General features: G+C 42.4%; 1 protein-coding gene across 2 annotated transcripts in view; it reads right to left on the bottom strand.

The window, feature by feature from the left end:
- Window positions 1-543: 543 nt before the first annotated feature.
- Slc1a2 (solute carrier family 1 member 2) overlaps window positions 544-26996 on the bottom strand; it is a 123777-nt gene continuing 97324 nt past the window's right edge. The window contains exons 7-12 of one of the 2 annotated variants that reach the window (XM_059261008.1): window positions 26158-26391; window positions 20487-20681; window positions 14538-14672; window positions 5369-5600; window positions 1999-2069; window positions 544-1303 (exon numbers count right to left, since the gene is read on the bottom strand). In XM_059261008.1, coding sequence (XP_059116991.1) covers window positions 2034-2069; window positions 5369-5600; window positions 14538-14672; window positions 20487-20681; window positions 26158-26391 — 832 coding nt within the window. In that variant the 3' untranslated portion in view covers window positions 544-1303; window positions 1999-2033. The remainder of the gene's footprint in view (window positions 1304-1998; window positions 2070-5368; window positions 5601-14537; window positions 14673-20486; window positions 20682-26157; window positions 26392-26996) is intronic. The other variant, XM_059261007.1, reaches the window with a different exon arrangement.

The raw sequence follows: 26996 nt of genomic DNA, 5'->3' as shown, positions 1-26996 counted from the left end.
AGCTGTGTGGAGCCAGTCTTTGTCCCTACTGATGGTTTGAGGCTGCCTGCACTCTGTCCTAGGTATATCACCTTTACAGGATTTTATAGAGAGGTTTGCTTTCTGCTCCTTTCTCACGGAGATGTATCCTGTGATGGTTTTCAGGCCTTTTATATAATGGAACACTTTCTACATATTATATATCAAAATGATATGAAAAGAGGCATAGCCAGCATGTGTCCCTTTGTGCGAAGAAGCTAAAATGCTCAGCCGTGTAGATGGATGAGAATGTGATGGAAGCGATTTGGATGTTGACAGTATTTTTTGTTAGGAACTCAAAGGAGAATCTTATGAGTTAAACAAGTAGAAACAGATCAGACAATCACACTTAACTTCACTTTGCTTTCTGAATGCAAGTCAAACAAGTGAGTTTGAATATTTAGGTCTCATTAAAATTTAGGTTGACTACATTCCTTTACTTTTTTCAAGGTAAACAGTGGTTATATGCAAATAATTCCTAGTTCAGTTTCAAATTTTAAATTCCCCATTTTTCATACACACACACACACACACACACACACACACACACACTCGCACATGCACACACGCACACAAATAGGGAAGGCAGAGCAGCTCTAGGCTCCCTGGTCACCTATCTTCTGAAAGTGTGGGCACCCACTGAAGTCTTTGACTTAGACAGAACACAAAAACTTTAAGTCATCAGCGTTCCCTACGACAGACAGAAGCTCTCAATCAATGCAGGTGCCAACTCTACAGGTCGGAGGGGAGGAACTTCTAGAAGCTTCTAGCAGAATCTTTTGTGCAGAACAAGGTGAGCCATGAACACTTTAAGAAATACCACACTGAGCGTGCTCGGTGTCTCAAGTCCCTGGAGTGTACCACACTGCTTTCGTCCTGTCCCCCTGGGAAAACAGCATCCACAGCTCTGCACTGGGACAAAGGGAAGCTGGCAAGAACGTGTCTTCTGTTCAAAGTGGCTTCTCCAGCAGCATCCATTCAGACAATAACACAAGTAAGAGAATTAGACAGTTAGGAAGCATTATTTGGCAAAGACACAGCACGGTGCCTGTCATCACGGGTATACAATAGCTCCTCTAAGCCTCGGCTAACAGATTAAGTAAACATAGAAATATATGCATTTTTCCTTTCGTAAAGGAAGCCTGTTTAGAGCATCTTTTTACCATGAGATACGCTGGGGAGTTTATTCAAGAATTGGCTGAGAGTCAGGTCATTATTTTTCACGTTTCCAAGGTTCTTCCTCAACACTGCAGTCAGCTGACTTTCCATTGGCCGCCAGAGTTACCTGAAAACAATTACCATCAACATCCAACTTACAGGCCACGAACCACAAGAAACACCACTCATGGGTCATGTGGAGAAGCACCAGATCCAAGCTTACAGTATATGCTGAAACCATAGTTTTAAATGGCATTCCTTCCAAATTAGTTTTGAAGCCATCCTGGTGTTCAGCAGTGAATAGAGAATTAAATTATCTGTATTTGCCTGGAGGGTATTGGGGGATCACAGATGGTCAGCATTGTGGGGACAACATCAACAATATTTGTAGGGCTGTGGGGTATCTCAGTACCCATAGACCCATCACATATTACTGTAGTCCTTAAAACGCAGTGAGTGCCACGTGCTACTCCATACAACCAGACAGAAAGAAATCCAGAATTAGGCAGCTACTTCTACTCATGCATGTGAAAGGTTCAGCCACAGTGAGGCCAGGTGAATTTCATACATGTTCAGTCTTAATTACTGAAATGATGGCATTTTGGCTCTACTGAATAAGTGATCTTGACTTTAGATATGAAAAGGGGGGAAAGATTTAAAAGTGGAAGATCAGTAGCAATGTATTCCAAATCATTTCAATGTTGACACTGAGGAACCTATAATTAGCAAATCATATATATATATATCTGGCCCAGAGCAAACTGAACCTTTATGCAGGAGGGAAGTTTTCCCATCCACTTCTAAGCAGGTTTCCTAGCTTACCTTCTGTCTGTCTGTCCTCAACGTCATGTGCAAACTTAAACCCACGACTGATACTCCACATAATGAAGAGACTGGATTTATGGAAGCATTAGAATATGGAGACATGACAAATGCAGCAAAGTTTGAAAGAAATCTGACCTCCTTTTACCCAAGTGGAAATGAAATGCATGCATCAAGAGCATGCAGCATGCTAGGAACAGAAAACCAAGCGACCTTCGTGAACCATGCAATGAAAATAAAAATCTATCCATTCTTCCAATTCCCATTAGCACACCCCCACTCGGCCCCCACACCATTGCTTAGAAAGCCCATGCAGTTAGCAGTGATGGCTCACATGCTGTTACTTCGACAAGAATTAAGAGGCTATCGCATAACTCCGCACTACCATTATGAGGTCAGAGACTAGCATGACATAACAGTGCTTCAAATGGTTAACGTTTTGACCAGAGCTGCAGCAAACTGGTTTCCCCCCTCAATAAACTGTCAAGAAAGACTGCCAGAGATGGACTGGAGAAATCTGTCTATTCCTTGTGGCCTTGAATGTGTTTATTTGGCTCTCAGTGATCAATCAGATCAATGGCAGTATACAGCTATCAATCACAATGTGGCATCCTGGAAGCACCATACAGCATGAGGGATGTGTTCACTTTTTGTTTGTAAATACTGGGACCTGTATTTCAGAAGCAGCTGGAACAGTGGTTTTTCTGGCACTCCTTGTCCCTCTGCTGAACCCAAGAAAGTCTGAAGTCCTCTCACTAACCCATTCTACCCCTGTCTTGCTCAGTCAAGGGTAGGGCCTTGGCAACAAGCATTGACACTCTTCCTGCTGGGCTCTAAAAACTGGACCTAAAAAGTGGTGAGGCTGAGAGTTGACCAGAAAGAAGTTCAAAGAAAAGAATAAATGTGACCCAGACACTTCCAGAAAGGATGTGCATCTATGGACAGAGCCCCAGCTGCTTCCTACTTTGGTGACAACACAGGACACTGACTTAGAGCGAGAGGGCTGACGATCTGATCCTCTTCAAAGAGCTGAAGCCAATCACCTCACTAAAAATGCAAGCGTCTGAGATATTTATGAAACTAACACACCCAGATACATTATCCTCAGGGCCTTCTCAGGTTGGGTATTGACACCATCTAAATGCTAATTATCCAATACAGATGCAAGTGGTTGATTGGGTAGTCAATTTTATGGAGAGATTGAGCAACTAGCTCTATGAAACTGTCCAATAAAAAGAAGGCTATCTAAACAGGACATGGAGTCTAGATGCTAGTGGGGTGCATTCAACAAGTATGTATTGAGTGCCTACAACAGCCCAGGCACTGTTTGGGGAGTTTGGACATGATAACGTTGGATGGAGAACAAGTGCCTCTATCTATGGGCATGCTTTATAGTGACAGGATCAATTTACTCCCTTTACAGTCTGCAGTTTTCTTTAAAACATGTAGTAAATACTCTTGCGATGTTTTTCTAATTGGTTTTGTTTTGCTTTTTGTTTTTTCAAGACAGGGTTTCTCAGTGTAGCCCTGGCTGTCCTAGACTCAATCTGCAGACCAAGCTGACCTTGAACTCAGAGATTCATCTACCTCTGTCTCCCAAGTGTTGGGATTAAAGGCTTGCACCACCACTTCCCAACCTTTTGCAGTCTTTAGGAAAAGAAAAGTAAGTCTGAATAGAAAGACATTTCCATCCCTTTGCTCCTTACTTTTCAAAACATGTTCTTGACAGTATTATGAAACGCTTTGAGAAGTCCCTCAAAGGGTCCCAGCATTGACTAGGATTCTTTCTGCACATAACAGTGAAACAAAAAATATATATGGTTATCCCACTTTGTCTTATCTTATGTTTCCTTGAGCGGAAATGGTCTGAGTTCAAACCTTCTCTTTTGTATTATACTGCATATTCTTGTTTGCATAGCTCCAGTACGTAGGGTCTTAGAGGTATGAGCACTCAGTAAATACTTGGCGAATGATCAAAACATGGGATGTCATGGAGGAAGGAGAGGACACACCACTAAATCATACAAGGCACACAATAAATACTTGATGAACACAAGATAAAAATCATTCCGTGAGAATATTGACCCTTATTGATCCAAACTAGCATTTTTTGTGGAAAGGAACTTAACACGTTCACTTGGGTGTGAAAAACACTAACATTGCAAGAAAATGGATTATTGTCCCATGGTCTCTCTGAAATTTTAAAAATGGAAATCATTTTGTCTTGTCAATTAATTAATCAATGAGTAGTCTCACTCTGCAGTTTGTAGCAGAGCCCCGGCTCACCTGCATATGTACTTGATGTAGAGGGAAGAAGCAAGACTCTCTGCTCTACAGGTTCTCTGGACCTATGATACAGCCTGGTAAATGGAATTGCTTCTGTTAGCCTGAGCTCTCTGGCAGAAACCATGGTGCTATTTGGAATAACCCAAGGCTTAATACAGTAAGAAAGATTAAACAGGATTTTATCAGCAGGAGTCAAAAAGGCAGAAGGGATCTCTGTTGATTCAAACCGGCCTCAGCTGCTACACTCAATCATTTTAGCAAGCCAACCCCTCTCTTATCTGACAGTGTTTCTCCATGTTTGCATCACTCTGGTCACAACAGTCTGTCTTTAACAATGTCAAGTTAGTTACAGTGAAGGCCAGCTAGAGACCATCAAGCTTGAAGACTTGGCACCCAACAGCTTGGAGGAGAACCCAGAACACCCACAGTGCCAGAGAACTGGAGTGTGATACTTAGCATTTTTAAAAGACTTTCAGGATAACTGTTTTAAAGAACAGTTATTCTTGAAACTGCATAAAAGCCAGAATAAAACTTACCCTTCCATTCAAGAATAAAAAAATAAATAAATAAATAAATAAATAAAAAGAGGAGAGCCAATCAAACTTTAAAAAAAAACAATAAAAACAATTTGTAATACAGAGTAAGGAGGAATACTCATGCTATATAAAGTCAATGCTATTTGATAAACATTTTTCTTGACCCTCCCTTTAAGGAAGAGAATATTTGAAGGCCATCAAAGTTCTAACAACCATAAATTCTTGGCCCAAAGTGTGAAGAAAATTGACCAAATTAGAGTAGTGAGGTGGGTATGGGAATCTGTTGAGACAAGCAACTGCTTGGTTGTTGTTTTTTTTGTGGTTGTTTTTGTTTTTGTTTTTGTTTTTGTTTTGTTTTTTTGGTGTCAGACGTGTGGATTTCCCACCATGCTGGATGCAGAGTGGGATGATCTGGGCCTCACAGAAGCTTGGGTTACGTGATTCCTTACAAAAGCGTGGTAAGAATGGATGCAGGGTTTTGTGTTTATAAGAAGTCCAGCATGCACTATTTATATGCAGGTCTCAATGTCCAGGAATGGGAAAGGTACCTTGCACTCATCTATAATGACAGAGTTGTGTGCAGCATACACACACTGGTTAGAGCTGCTTTCCCTATGGTTCTTCGTGTCGTCGTAAATGGACTGCGTCTTGGTCATTTCAATGTCTTCATGCATTCGATGTTGGGAGTCAATGGTATCCAGCTCAGACTTGGAGAGGTGATAGACAATCCCGGCCCCAAAAGAATCCCCCACAACATTGACGGACGTTCTCATCCTGTCCCTAGAGATGAAGCACAGAAGTTCAGTGAGGAATTGCTCTTTCTGTGAACCTAAGAAAAACATTTCAGAGTGTTGCTACAACCAGCGAGTATCCAGAATATCTCTCCTCATGTCTTATGTTGCAAATTATAAACTTCAAAGAAAAAGTGGTTGTTAATGATATAAAACTCATCTTAGCACCAGGAAAACTCAATTGAGTTCTTAAGGGTAGTTGTGCTCTCTCGTCAGGAAGTATGAGCCAGTCAGTGTAAAGGAGCCTTTGGCCACATTTCCTCTACCTCCAAAGTCCTATCAGTGGAGGTGTTGGAAAGCCACCAAAGAAGTAAATGCGTGAACAAACCAGTAAATGTGAAACATAAAAGGGAGGGGATGAGGCAGTGCCATTGCCAGCATAGTAGTTGAGGACGCTTGCTTTCCGTTCAAATTCTATGAGTATGATTAAGTTACAGGAAGAGAGGAAACCTTAATTTTAAAATTAGAACAATGACCTAAAATAAATCACATAGTTGTTGAGGACGCTCGCTTTCCATTCAAATTCTATGAGTATGATTAAGTTACAGGAAGAGAGGAAACCTTAATTTTAAAATTAGAACAATGACCTAAAATAAATCCTAATTGCTGTGATGCAATCTATCTGTCCTTAGGAAGTAAGGATAATGAAGCTGCATTGGAGGACTCTGGCATGGCTCCCTTGCAAGTCCAGACACCCTGATTTCAACCAGGCAGATCTGCCCATGGTGCCGAGGGTGCATATCATGTGATCAGAGCTGAACTGGACTACTTGGGTGTGTCTCTGTCTTTAAATGTGCTAGTCCCTCTTCTGCACTTGAGAATCTGGCTGAGGGAGGTAGAATGAAGATTTAGGCTTGAAGACACCCAAGGGCTGATGGTTAAGAACCCCCAGCATAAGTGTCCAAGAAGAAACACAAGGTAGGAGTTGACAAGGCATTAGATGAGACTAAGAACCCCCACGGTGCTATTGCCTAGCAGGCACCCTAAAACAGCAGAAATGTACTGTAAATTTCAAAGGTAAAAGAAGGATGTGGGCAGTTGTACCAAAGAAATTATTCCTGAGAAGACATACATATTTAATTTGACTAAGATACTACCTAATATATACATGCATCAAGATATTATGTGGTACCTCTCTGAAGTAAGTGTGTGTTTTGCATTTTAAAACGTAAGATTATATGTATAATTTTTTAATATACAGCAGATAAAATAAATGGCTGGGATGTAGCTCAGCGATAAAGGGCTTATCTAGCATGTGCAAGGTCTTGGGTTTTACCACAGCACCATAAGAAAAGTCATAGAATGCACTCCAGAGACAGCCTGGTTTGGAGTCAAATGTGGTCTTTGTCCCTTACCTGCTGGCAGCTCTGAGCATCTTAATATGTGTGGGCCTTCTCAAAACCGAAATGACAAGAAATGGCCAGCACATAGGGTTGTTAGGAAGATAAAATAATATAAACAAAATGCTTATCACAGTTTCAGACACTTGCTAAAAACTATAAAAAAAAGTTATTTAAATGGATGATGAGGTATGTATAATATCACTACAAGTTTTACTCAGTCAATTCAAATGTATTTTTGGCAGGTAATAGGCAGCACATCCGGACATGCCTGGCTAAGCTACCATCTCCCCCTGAAAACACTGACTTTATTTTTACTCCGACTCCTGTAACAGGCAGCATGTGGCAGACAAATGCCAGTTATCGCCTTGAGTTGACAAAAAAGAGAAGTAACTCTAGATTTTAGTAACAAAGAGACTGCAGTTGACCCGCTGAGAGCAGTTTATAAGGACAGAGACTGGCTTTTGCAGTGAGGAGAAGTGGGGGCATTATGTATGTACAACCACCTTTTCCAAGAAGTTGGAGAAAGCAAAAGAATGGTTGATGACAGAGGCAGAGAACACGGGGAAGGATTTCTGGTTTGTTTTTATTTTAGAAGGGAACTATTTGAAGCTGATTAAATATTAAACAAAGCCCACTGAGAAGGCAAGCCTAAAGGGATGGAGAACAGATGATGAGCTCTGGTGATGAGTCTTGAATAGATTAGAGAGGATGGGATCCAAGGTGGAGATGACAGTCATATCTTTTGGTAGAGGGACTCAACTCTATCACTACAGAAGAAAAGGGAAATAGGGCAAATTTATGAAGATGTTCCTCGGGAAGCTGGCAGGAGTTAAAGGATGTATGTCAGACAGCAAGATGCCAATTTAGATTAAGCCCCATCTTGCCAGCTTCCTCTGCTGCTATGAATCCTGGGAAAATTCCCAGGATACCCAATCAGGAGATCAATCATGGCTATTCTGTTTGTATGCTTTTGCCCCTCCAATACCGCAAAGCCAAGCAACTTCTAAACCACCAGGGAAATATCTTACTGACTCTAGGGAACTATAACTCTGGCCCAAAGAAGGATATGAGAATTTCTGGTTCATATGTGAAAAGTTTTCCCCAAGCAAATAACTTTCATTTTCTGTCATGGTAAATCTTAGCCTCTCGGGAAAGTCTGTCTTTCATGTTGACCTCAGAAGTAGAGAAAGAAAGTGGGGAGAAAAGGAAGGAGGAAGGAGGAAAAGAAGGGAGGAGGAGGAAGAAGAGGGGAGGGGGAGAAAGAAAAGAAGGCAAAAGAATGGAAGATAAAAAACAAAAGGAATAGATTGTTGATGCTGCCTCTGGGATTCTGTCTGCCAGGAGGGCAGGAAAGCAAAGGAGATGGGAACAGAATCTTGCATTTAATGAATCCACTCTAAATGGCACAGCTCTTCTTCCTGGGCTGGCAGGAACCAAAAACAAGAGGGGGCGGAACAGTCCTTCACACCAATCACTGGGTCTGGCTCATCTGAAGAAAAATAATTGCCAAGGTACTCTGGTTCTTTTTTCTCTTGGTCCAAGTCCTCTGGCAGGGAGATGTGAGACTGTCTAAAGGTCCGAGTTCTCACAGAGAGTCCTGGATCCCTCAGCTGTTCTGGGCCTTTGTAATGTGTTGAATCCTAAGAAATGATCATTGCTGTAGGTGTAAAAGAACCAAATGCTGGAATGCTGTAGAACTTCACCAAATAGAAACAAAACGTAATATGGGCTCTCAGAGGACAGGGTGCTGAGGGGCTGTCTTGAGGGGCTCTGTGTGGCAGCAACAGGTCACATAGGGTTCCTGACCTGGAGCAGGCTGGCATTGAAGGACTGGAGTCCTCTGGGACTCAGGAAGGAAGGACATTCACCTAACTGTTGGTTAAGATGTGACTGGATGTGATTGGATTTCATCCTGCAGTGCATTCCTGCTCTAACAGGCCGGTCATCAAGCTTTTCCTGTACAGGTCTCTCATTTGTCAGTCAGAACAATACCCACCAGAGGGGGAGATAGTAACTGCCAACATGCCATCCAAGAGGCTCTCCACAAAATCCTTTGCATATGAAAGGCTGAGATGGCACGAAATAAATGCCAATCCATCAGTTGCTCGTGGTATTGCTACTATTACTCATGTGATGAGTTCACTTCCTCTTTAATTCCCCCACCAGATGCATACTCCTCATTTTGCACCTGTTGGGATCTCTTGAGCACACCACATCTGGTTGTTGTTTAGAAACAATCTTTACTAGAGCTTTTTGAATACTGAGACCATGATTTATAGTGTCTATGGAGGAATTGGCTCCAGGACCTCCCACAGATACCCAAATCCACAGATGCCCAAGTCCCTTACACCAAATGTCCTAACACTTGCTTATAACCTACAGGCATCTCCCTACATGCACTAAGCCACCTCTAGATCACTCACAATGCCCAATACAGTAGGAATGCTACATAAGCATCTGTGCTGTTTTGTTTGGGGAAGACTCATAAAACAAAAACAAAAACAAAATCTGTACGTGATCAGTTCAGATGCAATTCTTTAAAAAATGGTTTCTAGCTACACTTGAAGTCTGAGAACATAGAAACCAGAGAGAGCTGTGGGCATTCAGTGTGGCCTGGGGCAGGGTGGGAGAGTTGGGAAGTAGGTAGGAGCAGGAGGAAGAACAGAATGGATTATTCATTTGGATTAGAAGCAGATGAACTTAAGAGAAAGAAGGGATTGTTCGCTGTTTAGCAAAACATCTGGCAGGATTCTCACAAAGAAAAGGGAGGATTCAGGCGTCATCTAAGAGGAGGAGGGAGTCACAGAAATCCAAACTGCAAAGGGTAGACAAGAAGCTGGGGAAGACTCAGAGAAGAACAAGACGATTTGGCAAGACAGGATGGTTGAAAATGGTCATCAAGGCAGGGGCGATCAGGAGAGGTGCGGGACACTAAAGGGTTGTTTTTCTTAAGGAAAGAGAGTCTCGGCATTAAAGTTTTCTTTAGTGTTTAACGCTGACACAGGCTCAGCAGTTATGAGCCTGGACTGCTCATGCAAAGGCCCTGCGTTTGAGTCTCAGTGCCCGTATGAGGTAGCTCACAGTTCCAGCCCCAGGAGTTCTGAAACCCTCTGCAGGCCCAGCAAAACACACTTACATGCACATGCTTACACACAAGCATATACACATAGAGGAAAACAAGGCAAATCTCTTCTTAAAATGTAATTCCTATGCGGATAGTTCAGAACTATCCCCGGGGTCAGAGAACACTGAGATTCAGCTGCAGGTGGAAGAGACTTTCCATTTTCATTTTCTTATTCTCCTTAGCTTTGGCGACATATCGAAAAGAGTCTTGCTGTGCAGAGCTTTACATTCACCCAGCCCCTGGGTCTGTGACTACCTTGCCTTGAGTCAGAGACCCACTGGTTGGGAGGGGAGGCCTTGCTGGAACGTGGATCACATTCTACAGCGAAGCTGACGTAGATTAGAGATAAAGTAAAAGCAGAAATGAGGGAAAATCTGTGTGCATGAAGAATGAGAGCCAAAGGCTGACATAAACACGACTTTCTAGACTCTTTAAAAAAAAAATGGTGGATGCAGGAGATGATTTTCTTTTCCATCAGGAATGGAGTGGAAGTTAAGTAAGTTTTGTATGTAGTAGTAGTAGTAGCAGTAGCAGTAGCGTGTGTGTGTGTGTGTGTGTGTGTGTGTGTGTGTGTGTGTGTGTGTGTGTCTGTGGTGTTTAAAACATACACACATGTCTTAAGTAAGGATCAGAAAATGCATCTTCTCAGGCCTAGAATACCCAAGAAACATCCAAGCTGTCTGTATTTGAACGACAGTTTGGTTATTCAACATCCACCAAATAGGATAAATTACATCTCTCGGTTACCTCAACTACAGGGATCATACACTATTAGATTACTTATAATTTGCTGTAACTTTTAAATGAACCACTGCTAAGTGATCAGAACAATGTCTAACACTTAATACACTGACAATGTAATTTCATGGAATGGATGCATAAGCTGTCAATGGTCACTCAACATAGAATGCTTAGACACCCACAGTCAGGAAGATAACTGTCAATGGTCACTCAACATAGAGTGCGTAGACACCCATAGTCAGGAAGATCCTGGCTGAGGAGAAACTCCCTCCCTATTCTAACTCATTTTCCCAGAAGTAAGATCCCAGGGCCCCATCATCAGCACCACCTGAGAACTTGGTATACATGTCAGTTCTTGGACTCTATCCTACACCTCCTGAATCCACATCAGATTGGTTGCAGACTTGATTTGAGGACCAAAACTCTGCTCCCTCCAGAAAGGGATACTAACACATGGAGTGTCCCACAGGATGGGGACTATTTTAGGTATCCTTTTTAGATGTTTTAGTCACACCTACCCTTACTTAGCAAATCTGAGTCCAGAAAAGATCTCCCTAATAGAGTGTCATATGAGGAATGGACCACATATTGGTGTTGGTGTCACTGTATGTGGCTTTTCCTTTCTGGCTCTCACTGGGCCCAGTAATTGATTTTAGTATTGGGTCTCAGTTTTTCCTACATTTTCCCTCCTTACCATCCTCCCATACTTTCTTATAAATATCTCAGTTTTGATACAAAAGGTTTCTTGGGCCCAGGAGATGGTTCAAGTATTAACCAGGCCTGCCTTTTTCATACTTCAAGACTTGGGCATTTTGAAATGCTCTAGAACCTTGGTTTTCACCATGACATTTACAGAGCAGCTAACCTTGCCACAGACAAGCATTGAGGGCTTAGTGGGCTGTAATAAGGCTGGATTGGCTCCAGCAATTGGCAAACACCGTGACACATTAAATGTCACTGGAGGCTCTGTTCCATTTTAAATTGAAAACTTGCTAGCAGTATAAAAATCTTCCAGACTTTACTTACAGAAGAAAACACTGACCACCATCTCTTTCTTTCTGCTCTTCCTCCATCAACTACTTTTCTAAAGACCAGACAGCCTCCTCTTGCACCCCTATCTCAACCCAGCCTCCAGCCCTCAGCCCTACTTACACACCAGGGAGTAGCATCCCAAACCTTGGAGCTTAGCAAGCTTAGGCACTTGTTTCCAGAATGTTCTCTGGTAGGAAAGAATGTGGCATCTGTACTGATTGAAAACAGATCTAACCCAACTCTGATGCACATCTTCCCAAGATTCTCCACACTTCCTTCTTCTTTCCTTCTTGACTACGTGGCCTCAGCCCTTCTGAGATCAGAGCCTTAGAACTAGAAAAAAAACTTCCCATTGATGCATTTGTGCTCTTCTTTCCCATTCCAGTTCCGGAGAGTTTTGTTTGTTTGTTTGTTTGTTTGCTTGTTGCATGATTTCATCAAGAAAATTAATCTAGATGGAGCATCATTTTTGTTGGTGGTCAGCCAACTCCTTCCTGCTGGTGCACTGCAGACATACAGTTAGGACACCATATTCTCCCACACAAGTGTGAGCATGTGGGCACTTGCATGGGGTGATCAGAGAGGATCCAGCCCTCCTATTCCATTTGCTAACATTTAGGTCAGACACAGGCAGGGTCTTGAATATTTCATGAAGTGACTCCCATCGGCTTGAGAGCAGGAGACCGCCAAGAACTCCAGGGCTCACAATGGCAGACTTGCTGGGGCTAGAGAAATTGGGATTTTAGGAGTAGCTAAGGCTCTGATCCTACTTCATTGTCCTACTTCATTTGGTTACTGGTTATAGTTTAATCATGGGAGGGGAAAAAAAGAAAACAGGGCAAACAAAAGGTTCTTGGCTGTTAGTACATAGACTCAAGAATGTCTCTGTCCATTTGTAGTACTATAACAAAACACTTGAGACTGGGCAATTTATAAAGAACAGAAATTGATTTTACTTAGAGTTATTCAGGCTGGGAAGTGTTAGACTAAGGCACCAGAATCTGGTGTGGCCAAGCTCCTGTGTCATTATATATGAGGAGGTCACAGGACAAAGCCAGAGGAAGAAGGGACTGAAGGCATCACTGTACAGTGACACCAGTGTCACTCTTCCTGGAGCAAGCAGTTCTTAAAGTCCCACCTCTTAATTCTGTCCAAATCAAAGTGAAATTTCAATGTAGGTTAACTGGCGCACTGTAACAAGTGCTGACGAAGATGGAAACTGTTACACTGTCCAGCACTCAATCACTTAACAGCAAGAGTGGACATGATACATTGGTATGATTTTCAAAGAACAGCAGTGTCCTCAAGGCCCTTAGAGAGACTCTATTCCAATCTCCCTGTTTAGGGGTGATCCAGCCAGGGTTGTTCACACTTATAAATGGGCTATTAATCTTCTATACTAGTAAAATGTTCTTCACCAGGAAATGCAGCAGCCAAATGCACATGGTCAGATTCAAGCCTCCCTATGTGGCCTCCAAGGGTGTTGTCCATCTTACCTCACCTCCCATCACTTAAAAGTCTCCACGTTGTTTGTAGGCCCCAGTGCCTTTGCACAGATGGTTTTGATAGGGATGTCCTGTTTCTCCTCTGAGTAAGTATCTTGCGCTTCTTATCAGTTATGACTGCGCATAGCTACCCCTGCCTTCTGAAACTCGATCTGACTGTGAACAAGAATGTGAAGGGCTCCAGAACCAGGCAAGCCTAGGCTCAAATCTCTGTTCATTCCTGAGTCCAAGCCTCAGACTTCTGACCTACAGTACGGCAATGATAAGAGCAAACTTTCAGGACTGTGATAGCCTATTACAGAAGCTGACACGTAGTGCGTACCCAAACTCAGCAACTGCTTCTGCCGTTTTCTCATAGCCTCCCATGTTGTCCTTCCATCTTAGACTGACACAAATAACTCTCTCCATCATTGTGCTTTTAACTGTATGTTACCATAAATTATGTTTATACCTGTAATTTATGTACGTTAAAAAGTACCCACTTATTTAAGCAAATAGTTCAACCAGTTGTGACAAATATAAACACCTGTGAATATGGGACATTTCTATCATTCCTCAAAGGGAACCACTGATCATTTTTCACAGCTATGGCTTATAGTGTCTTCCCCTGGAGTTTCATGAAAATGCAATTATACAGTGCACATTCTTTTGTATCTGACCCCACTCACTCAATAGAGTATTTTGTGATTCTTTGCATATATCGTTAGCCGAATCATTACTGCTACATTTTCTTTTTGATACAGGGTCTCACATAGCCCAGGCTAGCCCTAAACTCACTATGTAGCCAAGGATGATCTTGAATTCCTGATCATGCAGCTGCACTTGCTCAGTGCTGGGATTGTAGCCATGGACGGAGCTGCCTGGCTTATGCAGTGCTGGGAATGGAAGCTGGGCATACACTCTACTAAGTGAGCTGTAACCCAAGCTCCCTTCAATGCTATATTTTATCTTTGTATTATGATCTATCTGATTCCTCCACTAGACTATGAGGCCCTCAAATTGCTTTTTAACTCTTTGGTTCTCCTGAGTAGACACAGTAACTTTTATAGGAGAGGGGAGAAGGAGGACACATGGAATTACCAAGGGAGACTGGCTAATGTCGTATTGCAGTCTTGTCACCTGTCTACTCCCGGAAGGCAGCATTCACAATCCCCAGAAGAACCCAGCCCACAGGCACTTACAGGAGCCAGTCCACCGCCACCAGCAGACTAATATCCTCCGTTGGCAGGCCCACCGCGGTTAGGATGAGGAGCATGGTAACCAGCCCGGCACTGGGAATACTGGCTGCACCAATGCTTGCCAGGGTGGCTGTGAGGCTGCAAGGACAGAGAAGCCCAGGTCACGGGAAGAGAAAGAGTCTTGGCAAACATCTTTTGCAATCTTAGAGATAAGAAAAAAAACTTCCAATTTTCCTACAGTCATTAAATATCTCTTCCTTTCTTTCTCCTTGGAATAAAGAAATGTGAAATATTCTACTAATATCCAGGAACTGAGCTCAACAATAATGAAGGCTTATAAATTCATGGATTGTATTCGTATCCCCATAGTGATACCCAAATAGCCTAACGTACACAGTACTAAGGCAGTTGAAGTTCTAAAAATAGGCATGGAAATATTAAAGATGAAGAAATAAATCACCTTCTTCCATCCTATGAGAAGACAACTGCATTCATTTTGGTATATGCCTCCACGTGTCTGTGAGTGCCACAGACTTTGGACTATGTGGCAAGAATCTAAGGAGATCATTGCCAACATTAACATGAGAACTGATGATATAAAATGTCCAGAACCAACTGAGTGGACATCAGGGGAAGCAATAGACATATTCCAGGAGACATTCAGTTTCACTTGCCTGGACACTTCTCCCAAGGCTGGAAAACACATTATTCAGAAAGAGGGTGCCACGTAATGACAATGGAATAAAAGGGAGTTTCTCATGCACTTGAAACTCATCAACGTTTCAAGCAACATCAGGAGCATACCTGGCACCATTTTGAACTCTCCCCGAAGTTCAAAGGTTAATCTTGGGTCCAAGTGTCCTGTCTACATACCAGAGGGTTCCTAAGGCTCACCAACTGGCAGTGACTTTGTGATCTTTGTACCTGTCATTTTATAGAATTGATCATTTCTTTTTTCTTCTTAAATGCGTGGTGTGTGTGTGTGTGTGTGTGTGTGTGTGTGTGTGTATGCACATGTACATGTTAGTGTATATGTGTAGAAGTCAGGGGACTGTCTTAGGTGTCATCTTCAGGTACAGCATCCACTTCCTTTGAGGCAAGGTTTCTCATTGGCTTAGAGCTCACCAGCTAGCCACTGTGTCCCAAGTATCTGCCTGTCTTCCACTCTTAAACACACTTGCCACCATGCCTGGCATTTTTGTGGGGGTTTTGGGATCAAACTCAGGTCCCTGTGTTTATCAAGCAAGCCATCTCCTCAGACCTAGAGCTGTCACTTCTAAATAGAATGTTACTTCTTAAAACAGGGCTCCTCAGTGTGATTTTGTGAGTGCTAACAATATGGGGGCTGCTTGCTTTGTAGTTAGAACATTGGAATGTTTCTAGAGCAGGTACTCAGGCACCAAATTCCAGGCTCTCAGAAGCTTTTAACGAAGTCAGACCATCAGTGTGACCCAGCCTAGAATCCCAAGACCTGTAATTGAGAGGGCTCTGAGGGAAAGGAAAGTCTCTGGAGCTCCAGCGGGTTGGCATACTTGTTTCATTTTGTCACCCTTCTCAGGTATTATTACAGACGCCTGCCTAGGTGTGATCTACAGAACATGTCTGTGACCTTCCTTGTCACATCAGCATGGAGCTGGTATTGGGTTCTGGAGAACTCCATGACTGAATCCATTTGAGACAGCAGACAGTGCGCAGCAATTTTTTTTTTTTTTACTTAAACAATCTAGGTTCAAATCCTAGCTCTATCACTTATCAAGCACATGACTTTGGGCAACAGCATCTCTTTGTACCTTGACTTCCTCATCTGTGCAAAGGAGTAATGAGGGTGTCTCATTTATGAGGTAGTCAACAGCTTTTAGGGACCAGTAAGTGCAAAGGCACTTAAGAGAGGTTGGGCATATTACAACCCCCTAGCCAAATAAACTGTCATTCTTATCAAGAACTCAGTGACAAGGTGAACAGTTTTGGGAGTGAAACTTCCCTAAAGCCCCAGACAGCTGGGACTCCTCAGACCTTCCCCAATAAGGACAGAACAGAAGGGAAGAGGGGATTCCCATGTTCCAGTCATCCTTAGCCTTGGTGTTTGATTTACAGCACCGGTTGCTTTGGTCATGAGTCACTCTTACAATCACCGTGGCCATTTCAATCTGACTAGCTTTTGGTTCTGTGAGGCAAAATCCTGTATGTACAAAAATTCTTGTTGAGAGTCAAATCTTAACAGTAATTTTGCCCTCCTACAGACAGTGTTGTCTAGAGAATTCTCAGCCTGCCCTTGGCCCCTTGACCTGCTCTGCTTTCTCTAGTAATCCACTCCCCTGGCTGGCTTCTCCAGAGTCAAGCTCCTGGAAGCTCTGCCAAGTTCTATGTACACAACATCAAAGCAGAATCTCACAACAACCATGCAAGGTACACAGACATGTTCTTTCACCAGAAGACAAGCAGGGATTGGAAGTGTGGGCAACTTAGGGTCACTCAGATTCAATATGGTATTCTGGGATTTTAACACTCCTCTACTTGATTCTGCTACATGCTGGCTCTTGATGACCCTGGGAGGTCTATGACTTAATAAGAATACAGAAAGTTCTTGGTCATTGCTCTCCCACATGAGGGAGAAGAGAAGAGGAAGGACTTAGACAAGGGCACATCATAAAGCTAGACTTGGCTATTTTCCCCCCAAAATATGTTGCAGGCAGAGAACTGCACATGAGCCATGTGGGAGCCTGTGGAGGCAGACCTTCAGATGTCTACAATTAAGGAGGATTTGGCTAAACGTGCCCAGAGGCCAAGGTTTAAACATACATGGCCAACCTTATCCTTTGCTCGGTGAAATTTCCCAACAGTAGCATTGTTAACATAAAATAAGTCCCAAGTAGATAAAATTATGTAATGCCAGTAAAATCCCAGTCACTTAGTCACTGCTCTAATTTTAATAGCATAGGATGCTCTGGAGGGTAAGCGTGGTTGCTGTCAAGCCCAAGAATGAAAGAACATGAAGCCATCATTTCTTGGTCAAAGGCTTCATTAAGGTAAGAAGCCCTTTCACCTAAGAGTTTTTAAGCATGGAAGTTGGAAGTCTCGTATGATATCTGTTAGGACAAGATTCATGTTTGATACTCTGATCTGAAATAAGCTTCCCATTGTGATTAATTTGTGGTACTCACTGTGTCCCAGCCACTTTTTCACCTACTAATATAGGACTACTGTTTTATCTTATTGAATGTCATTGCTAGTAACAATTTCAATAGCCCCCATCTATTGATATGTGATATGTGCCATGTGGGATGCTTTCAACCACCCTGATTCTGTGATTGCTGCCTTCATGGTATAGATGAGGAGATGGGAGTTTCCACTCTAGCATATACAACACAAGGTGTTTGTAAAGGTCAGATAAATCAACACACAAAGGCAGCCTAATAGTATCTATCCAATTATAGCAGAGGCAGTGTGACCCACATTTAGGTGGCCTTGGTTCAAATCCTACTTCAGCACTTATAGATATGATCTTGGGCAAGTTTTCTTTTTTTTTCTCCATGCTTTATCCTCACCAGCTGATATATACAGACCCCATTACCCAGTTTTTAAAGCCACTTCAAAGGCCACAAATTAAGATCTTTAGTAAACAGAAGAATATATCCAAATTTGGGAACTTGAATTTTAACCATCCTCTGGATGGCTAGAGTCTCTGAGCCTCAGATTCCTCATCTGCCAGAGGAGATGGCTACACAAAGCATTGTTTATATTTCCAAATCGAATGTTAAACCTGGTAAGGTTTTCTTTTCTTTGTTTTCTTACTTAGTTGTTCAGCCAAGCTTTGATGTGTATGGAATGTTCATTAAAATCTTCTGGAATGACTCTAAGGAAATGGAAGGAACTGGTAACCCAACAAAAATAACTCTGAGCTGCCTAAAAGGCTCCCAGATAGACAAATGAAGCACGGCTCTGGGGTGTTAGTTCTTCTGGGGTGTCAACTCATAAAACACTGAGAATTTCAATTTCCAGTGCCTGAGTATGACCTTTCAATAACTTCAACACATGGAGAAATCAGACACAAATGACCCCCCTCTTCTCATCTCTTACAACTGGCACTTAAAGTAATCCTAAGACCACCAAAGGCCTCCTAGAGAATGAGCTGTAGGCCAACCAGACGCCAGCTGTCACCAGAACTTCTAAAGTAGAGAAGGACCTTATTGACAAAAGTTAGAAGGAAGCAAAGGCCACTGTATGAGTCAGGACACAAAGGGTATGGCCTCTTCTCCATGTGCAATAGAGAAAAGACCAACAAAACTAGTCTTCCAACAGCTTCCTTTGCGTTCAATCCAGAAAGGAAAGGGGTAGAGAATGGAAAGAGTTGCCTAAGGGGTCAACATGTGACTCCTGCCTACAGCATCCACACCCTGAAAGTTAGATTTCATATAAACACCCTTAGCCTCATATTACTGTTCCAGTGAAATGGGGACAAAAGCCATCCTTCCTTTTCAGATTGCTGGGAATGTCTGAGGTGAGATATGAAGAATGCCACCTCAGGGGCACCACAAGACTGGAGTTGCTCTCATTGCAGAAGATGAAAGTTATTTCCACATCAATCTAATCTTTCCACGAAATGAATCAGTGGGGCTGTGGTTGTTACACTTCTTTGGATTTTCTTTTGCCTGCAAATACATTGATTACACAGAATGCCATCCACCTGTTGCTTGTATTACTGATCTCATAGAAACTGAGACAGAAAGGGAATGTAATTCACAGCATCCCAAAGTAATAACTTTAACCGTCTTAAAGGGACAGGCAGTGGTGGTAGGTGACAAGGCCAGGTATGGGCGGTGAGGAGCAGGGGCGACCAGTAAATGGAAAACACCTGTCTTCAAAGACACTAACATTCTAATTATTTTACAGCACATTGCAAAGCAAATAGCAAGGCTCAGAGTTGGCTTCAGCCCACCAACTGCCGATTCACAGTCCCCAATTCTGAATACCTTCCTCATTTGTAGATGAGGACATCAAGCCACTGTGAGTGGGAGTGGGACATAAGTGGGACCAGGAGGTAGTTCATTGGCTTTTTGTTGTGTTTTCTACTTTAACTAAAGCCGGAAACTGTCTTCTAACTTAACAGAAGCTCCCAGTTGGAGTCGAAGTGATTTCATGGTATAGTGTCAGCACACTGAACAGTTTGAAGAATGAAACTGTCAATGACTCTACCGACAAATGAGATCTGAGTTTATGGAGAAGCAGTGCATTTTAGATGACCTCTCAGGACAATGTTCTCAACGTTAAAACAGTAGTAAATACAGGTAGTAAATAAAAGCATTAGAGAAAGCACACTGTGTGATATTTATTTACAGTAAAATGTTCTATGTCACACCGAGGAATCTACCATCATGCCTTGGAACACTGAAAAGAGCATATTTTGAATATTAATTTTGCATGTTTATGTGTACAAAATGGTATCTACCTGGAGATCAGAGGACAACCTAAAAGAATCGGTTGTCTCTTGCCATTATGTGGGGCCTGAGGATTGACGTCAGGTGGCAAGTGCCTTTATCCCCTGAGCTGGCTCATCTACCCAGAAGGGAACACATTTTAATGACAGAATAATTGGACCTTGATTAGTAAATGTCACCCCAGGCATAGCCGTGCCAGCTCATGACTAGTGGTATAGCCTTGGACAAGCCACTCTACTTCCAAGCCTGATTTTCCTTGTGTGTTGAATGAGTGTACAAATAACTGGTCAAATCATATCTGGGCTCTGACGTGAGTGCGCATATGTATATGTAACATGCCACTAGCCTCTTCCCTTCCTGTCACATTCTTTTTCCTTTGAAGTTTGCCAGTACTTCCTTCGCTGTGTCTCACTAGAGCTGAAACTCCAGCAGCTTCCATCCATCGAGTGAAGTTAGTATGGAGCGAGAACGAGGAAGACGGATGTTTCTCCGTTTCTTCTGCATGTGCTTTGCTCACCTTACAGTCACAATCTGCCCTCCATCCAGGATGACACCGTTCATTTGGGCTATGAAGATGGCGGCCACAGCTTCGTAAAGGGCTGTACCGTCCATGTTAATGGTTGCTCCAACCGGAAGGACGAACCTGGTCACACGCTTATCAATCCCCAGATTGTCTTCCAAGCAACGGAAGGTGACAGGCAAAGTTCCAGCACTGGGGGCAGGAGAGAGAGAGAGAGAGAGAGAGAGAGAGAGAGAGAGAGAGAGAGAGAGAGAGAGAGAGAGAGAGAGAGAGAGAGAGACTCTGCTTTAGAGGCAGGACAAAGCACAAACCAGAATGACATTGCAAATTTTTGTTCTTTTTCTAGTCAGTGTGACATGCAAAAAAATAGTAACTAGAAACATTTTTTTAAAATGAGTTGAGAGTTTAAATTCAATCTTACTAAGCTGCTGATAGGCAACAAAATATTTAGTTGGTCCTGGCTTCTCAGAGCTACTCAGTGCCTGCCAAGTCCTCTATCCCTCAGTCCCTGTTTCCATCTTAGGATAAATCTTGAAGCACATCTGAATGTGCATATGAATTGGGCTGCATAAGAATTATGTCAGAAAGCAATCAGCTGTCAACAGCAAAACAGAATGAGGAAGCTCTGAATGACCCAAAATTTCATACCAGAAATGCTGTTCCAACAAAATGACTGCCTGGATAGCATGGAGCCCCTGGGAACTGTCCTGAGTTGGGCTTACTAATTTGGAGAACGTTGGACAAACATGTTGTGCACCCTTCATCACGAACCCAAGCTTTGAACAATCCACTGGGGAACTTGACATGCAGTCATACTCCCAGACATGCAGTCAAACTCCCAGAGACATGACCACCAGCCAGTCCTCAGTCTCCACAATGACAGGGCAGGAAATCTTGGGATCTGTCACTAAAGGCGGTGAGGAGTGACTTCACTCTCAATCCTCCTAGGCTTGGGCTGGTGATCCAATCACATGACCCACCCTTAGAGGCTACAATATTTGGCATGCTTCAACAACTTCTAAAATAGAACACCTAAGGGAACAAGATTCCTCAAGGCCAGAATATTACATCCTTTTAGACAGTAGTTCGAAGGAGATTGGGTGGACTCGTTCAGAGTTTAAATAATGTTGAAATCAAGCAAAAGAGCCAAACAGCATGGGATTGTTTTGTGGTTTGTCTTGCTTAGATTACTTTTTTCCTGTTTAAGTGAGTTGGAAAATTTCCAGTGCAGGCAGCATTTGGAGGTACTTTCAAGCCTTAGTCAGAATTACCTCTTCATACTAGTTACAATTGAGTCTTCAACGAGACCAGACAAATTCACAAAGGTCTCAGTTTCTCAGTGGGAGAAAAGGTCAGCTTAGAGATGTGCTGATTCCAGGACCTACTCCGGACCATTAAATCTGAAAGCTACATATAAAATAAGAGACACTCAAGTCCACAGCTTAAGCTGATCCAGGAGTCATCTTACCAGACAAAACATCCTTTGTGATTACAGGTCAGGGCTCTGTAATGCTTCCTGTTGGTCTTAGGGTAAGGAGAAGTCAATTAATTGGGCCAGGGCTGTATGCATCTCATTTACAAAAGCCTTATAAGCCCAAGTAAGAAGTGAGGCTTTGTTCTCATTTGCATTCAGGAAATACCGTGTTCCTGGCTTGCCGCCTCAGCTGTTTTAATTAGAAGTTGGTGTCCTCTTATTCCTCTTACCCCTTCTCCCCATTTCCTGGGACTGTTTCAGGGGGTTTCCTAGACACCATAACTGAACCAAAATGACTACTCAGTCATTTTTGATGGCTGGGATTTTCAGTCATATGGCTCAAAGCATACTTCTGGGACCACTAAAATATATTAATGTTACTTGTTATATCCATTGTTTTCCAAAATGTCATCAAAAGGTCTTCGGACAGAGAGACTGGGGGAATGGTTTATGAAGCATGAAAACAGTCCCTATTCTTCTACTGAGCAGGTTTTATATTTACATCCTCCAATTCCACATACAGTCAACTAATCCAAACTAGGATTTGAGAATTTAGTGACTTCCTTGCTGACAGACTGACTCTCTACCACTGCCTTTTAGCTCCCATCTGAGAGGCCCTAGGATGATGCTAACAATAATGTCCAATACTTGAGATTCTTCCTCTGATGAATGGCATGCACTGAAGCCAGATATCTGGGACACATTCCTCTCTGATACCAGCCTTGGTAGCCATCGAGAAGATTCAGTTAGCCACCCTCGGTGTTGCTATGGTTGTTGTGGTGGCCCTGCTTGGGATGGTTTGGAACCTTTGGGATGTAAGGCTTAAGTGAATAGAGGCCAGTTGGATGGACTTGGAGGTTTTCAGCCTTGGCTCGGCTTCTGGCCCCATCTCTGCTTTCTGATTGGCACCATGAGAAGCCAACGTCATGAGCTCCCGCTGTCTGAACGGACCTGCTCCAGTTTCTATCTCTTACCTGCCACAAGGGACTGTGTCCCCTTGGACCCTGAGCCAACAGAAACCTTCCTGCCTTAGGCTGTCTCTGGCGGGTGCTTTGCTGTAGCGCTGTGAAAAGTGACTAGCCAGGTCCTCTGTCAACACAATGAGGCAGAGCGGCACTTAGGGGGTTGTTCCTGGGCGCTGGATTTTTTTCCCTTTCTGCCCATTATGGCAAAGAAACCATGACTCAATTCTTGGAATGTGAGTCTTGCCCATTGTCTTTTAAGAAGGGGAAACTCCACATCCAGGCAAAAGCCACATTTTAAGTGAAGATTAAAACCACGTTTTTCTCCCTATAGTACAGAGTAAGGCAGAGGGGACTGGGTCTAACATTTGAGGCTTTATTTAGATAACTAAAGCATTTAAGTTTGATTTAAATGCCAGGATATACCACCCATATCTCTTTAGGATTTGTCTTGTCTTTTAGAATTATAAGGATAATGGTCTGACTATTAAAAAAGAAAATAATATTTTTAAAAATAATTTAAATTCACAAGAATATTAGAAAAACGTAATGCATTATGCTATAATTGTGCATAGAAAAAATATTTTAGCAAAACTGAATTTCTAAATAAAAAGGAGTATTTACAGCTTTGAATGTATACAAATAAAAAATTCCAGTGTCAAACATCATTATTTATTTTCAAGACAGATATCTAGTAGGGAGGCTTCTTATCTGTAGTGTGTGATGTAAGAGTTAATAATTCATATGCATAAAGTGAGCTTGAAAATCATCCAGGAAAGGATGAATACCCACAAAGAAAAATGAGCTGGCTCACACATGACTCAAGAGGTAAGGAATGGGGAGGAAAAGGCAATAAGGAATAAAAAGATGTTTTCCCTCAACTGTAATCAAATACATGCACATTTGCTGAGTGGTTTTCCCACCAATACGATTGGAATGCATCAAAGCAACACAGAATCGGAATCCCCAGCTCTGGAGAGTGGGTGGGGAAAGAGACTTCCTCAAACACAGTTGGTGGGAACATTAAATTCTAGACTTTCTGAAATGCTAACTGGTGATGATGCATTTAAAAAACTACCAGTGCGTACTCCTTGACTCAGCAAGTCCAGGTCTAGAATGTATCCTGAGGGGATCATCAGAGAGTCTGGCAGAGATGATTGTCAGCGCTCTATTTAATGGGCATGCTTTAGATTTACATGGAGTGCAACAGAGTATGGTATATTAGTATTTCATTTTATTTTAAGTGTTTGAGTGCTTTGTCAACATGTATGTATGCACATGCCTGGTACCTAGGGAAGCAAAAGAGGGTGTTGTAACAGGAGTTACAGGTGGCTGTGAGCTGCCATGTGGGTGCTAGGAACCAAACCCAGGTCCTTTGTAAGAGCAGCCAGCATTCTTAACTGCTAGACCATCTCTTCAGCCTTTTATATCCTGTATACTATAATGAAGTTCACAAAAATAGTAGCGAAGATCTATATTAATAGATAAGATTTTCATGATCTCTTGACCCATGGAAAAAAAATAGAAGTTCCTAGAGTAGCATATGTACATAGTTTTTGTTTTAAAGGAAGATTTGTAAGTATAAGGATTAACTACAGGGTTATTACATACTGTCATTAGCAGAAGAAATTCTTAGTCTGGTGAGGTTCATTGTCTTCCTCAAAATTTTATCCTCTGTCTGAACTTGGTCACTATTTAGGCATACCATAACAAAAATAAAAGTAAATAAGGTTGAGGGGGAAACGGCTACTTTTTCTCTGAAGAGAAGCGTTTTCATGGGTACAGACATTTATCTACAGAGAACTAAAGCATAAGGAAGTAAAAGGGAAAGTTTGAAGTGTTTCCCTTCATCTCCAGAAACGGGATGCCAAATCTGGCCCCCAGTATTGTCCATGATTCAGTCTTTTCTGAAAGCTCCTATTCTATTCCTATTGAATTCCCGCTGGCTTGCAATATGCAAATATAATTTGGCTTCCCATGCAGCTGTTGGGTTGCTTGAGGTGACTTGGTCTGCCTCAACAGGGGCTTTGGAACCTCCAGCCATGCTGTGCCACTCAGTGGGCACCTCCCTAGCAGGACATGGTGGTCACAGGCTCAGCAGCTGGACCTGGTGGCCTTCCAATGCGGGTTTTGGCATTTGCTGGGCTCTGAGTTGCCTGTTTCTTGATCTCGGGCTCACTTTTGTGACACACAGACAGATATCAGAAGAAAAACATCGATTTCAGTCTGAAAGAGTAAAACTCTTCAGTCTTTGAAATTCTACAGTTCTAGATTTTTTTTTTTTTGCTTGTTTTTGTTTGTGTTTTGGCTAACTTTTGTCCAAGATTATATTCAAAACAAGGTTTTTTTTGTTTGTTTGTTTTTTTGTTGCCGATATTTGAGGTCCTATTTGATTTCCTAGGCAATGGAAATAGATAATGAAGCCGGAGCTGCCTTTCTATCAAGGCCATACCATTTAAGCTGGATTTGAGGAGGGAAAGTTAGGGAAGAATTGTATACTAAGAGGTTTATACTAAAGGCAAAGAATTAGCTGGTTTCTGCTTGTTGGGGAAAACAAATCACCATTTACCCTGTGAGAGTTGTTTCTCCTGGTGCTGGCGAGACAGAGCTCCAGTTTGCAGAGGACCTGGGTTCAGTTCTCAGCAAACAACTGCTTACAATTCTCTCTGCTGGCCCTTGAGGGCACCAGGCATGTATGGAGAGCCCATACATATATGCAGTCACTCACACATATACATAATAAAAAAATGGACACACCTTTTTCAAAATAAGTTGATTCTCCCACTTTTGAAAAATTATTGGGGAAAACCTCAGTAGAGTTTTGTTTTTGTTTTTTAAATAGTAAATAGTAATTTTCCAAATTACAGGTGGTATGTTAAGTGAACGACATCATGCTACAATCTCTGTATGATATTGAAGGCTATATTACATTAGTGCTTCAGGTAACACGTTAGGCAGTTAGGCATGCAAGCTTACACCATGCAACCCCCTGAACATTTAATATGAGGTTATGGTTGTAGTCCAGCTGCTGACCAGTCACAAGAGTAACCAGAAAGGAGCTTCAGCATTGCCCAGGACAAGCCACAAGTTCAAAGTGTTTACCTTCTAGAAAATATTTTCATATGATATGAAAGGTGTTCTCACTGAATTCAGGGAAGATTTGGGGAAACAGGAAGTGTCAAATAGAACGAAAGAACCAACATGGAGAAAGGCGGCTTCTCCTGCCCTCTACCTGGAAGCTGTTCCCAGGGCAGTGATCCAGGCTTGGAAAATACCAGCAAAAAAGGAGAATGGGTTTTTTCTGGTCACTACAAAGTAAATCAAGGGGAGAAAGATGCCCCCATGGATGATGAGGCCCACGATCACCGTGATCATGTACATCCCCAGTTGCCTAGCAACCACTTCTAAGTCCTTGATGGCAATGATCTTCCCACAGATCAGGCAGGCGATACCCAGCGGGGAGTACCTGAAAAACACAAAAGAAAACAATAACATGGAAGAGATCATTAAGCAAGCAATTCAGGACCTAAATCCCGCCTGGGAACCGCACCTGGAGGAAAACCCTTTCTTGTTTTATTTATTTATTTATTCTTCTACACACACACACACACACACACACACACACACACACACACACACACACAGTGTTTTGCTGAGAATGAGAATGAGCACAAGATTCAATTGAATTGACCGGCTTAACTGTTTTATGGATGTAGTGACGCATGTTCTGATGATTTAAGTTCAAAGGCAACCTTTATTGCTAAGGTGAGTTTTAGGAATAAAGGGGGCATGTCTTGTCATCTTTTAACGAGATAAGTTAACACTGAGTTTTAAGGCTGAGAGAGATGAATTGTGTCTCTGGAATCTTGTTCGACGCCCTTGTTCTTCAATTCCTTCCTAGAATTTGGGGTCTAACTGAAGAACTTTCTGGAAATGTATAAATTGTGATTTGTAAATGTCCATTTTTTTTAAAAAAAAAATCTTGGATGTTAGGAAATATATTTAAAATGATGAAGAGAGCAGGAAAAAGACAGGGAAGGAATAAGAGAGAGGGGGCTGCCAGAATAAAAG

The sequence above is a fragment of the Peromyscus eremicus genome, chromosome 4 (genome assembly GCF_949786415.1).
Source record: "Peromyscus eremicus chromosome 4, PerEre_H2_v1, whole genome shotgun sequence".
NCBI classification, from domain to species: domain Eukaryota; kingdom Metazoa; phylum Chordata; class Mammalia; order Rodentia; family Cricetidae; genus Peromyscus; species Peromyscus eremicus.
Note: the sequence above shows the minus strand (reverse complement) of the source record. Positions and strands in the feature narration are given on the sequence as shown.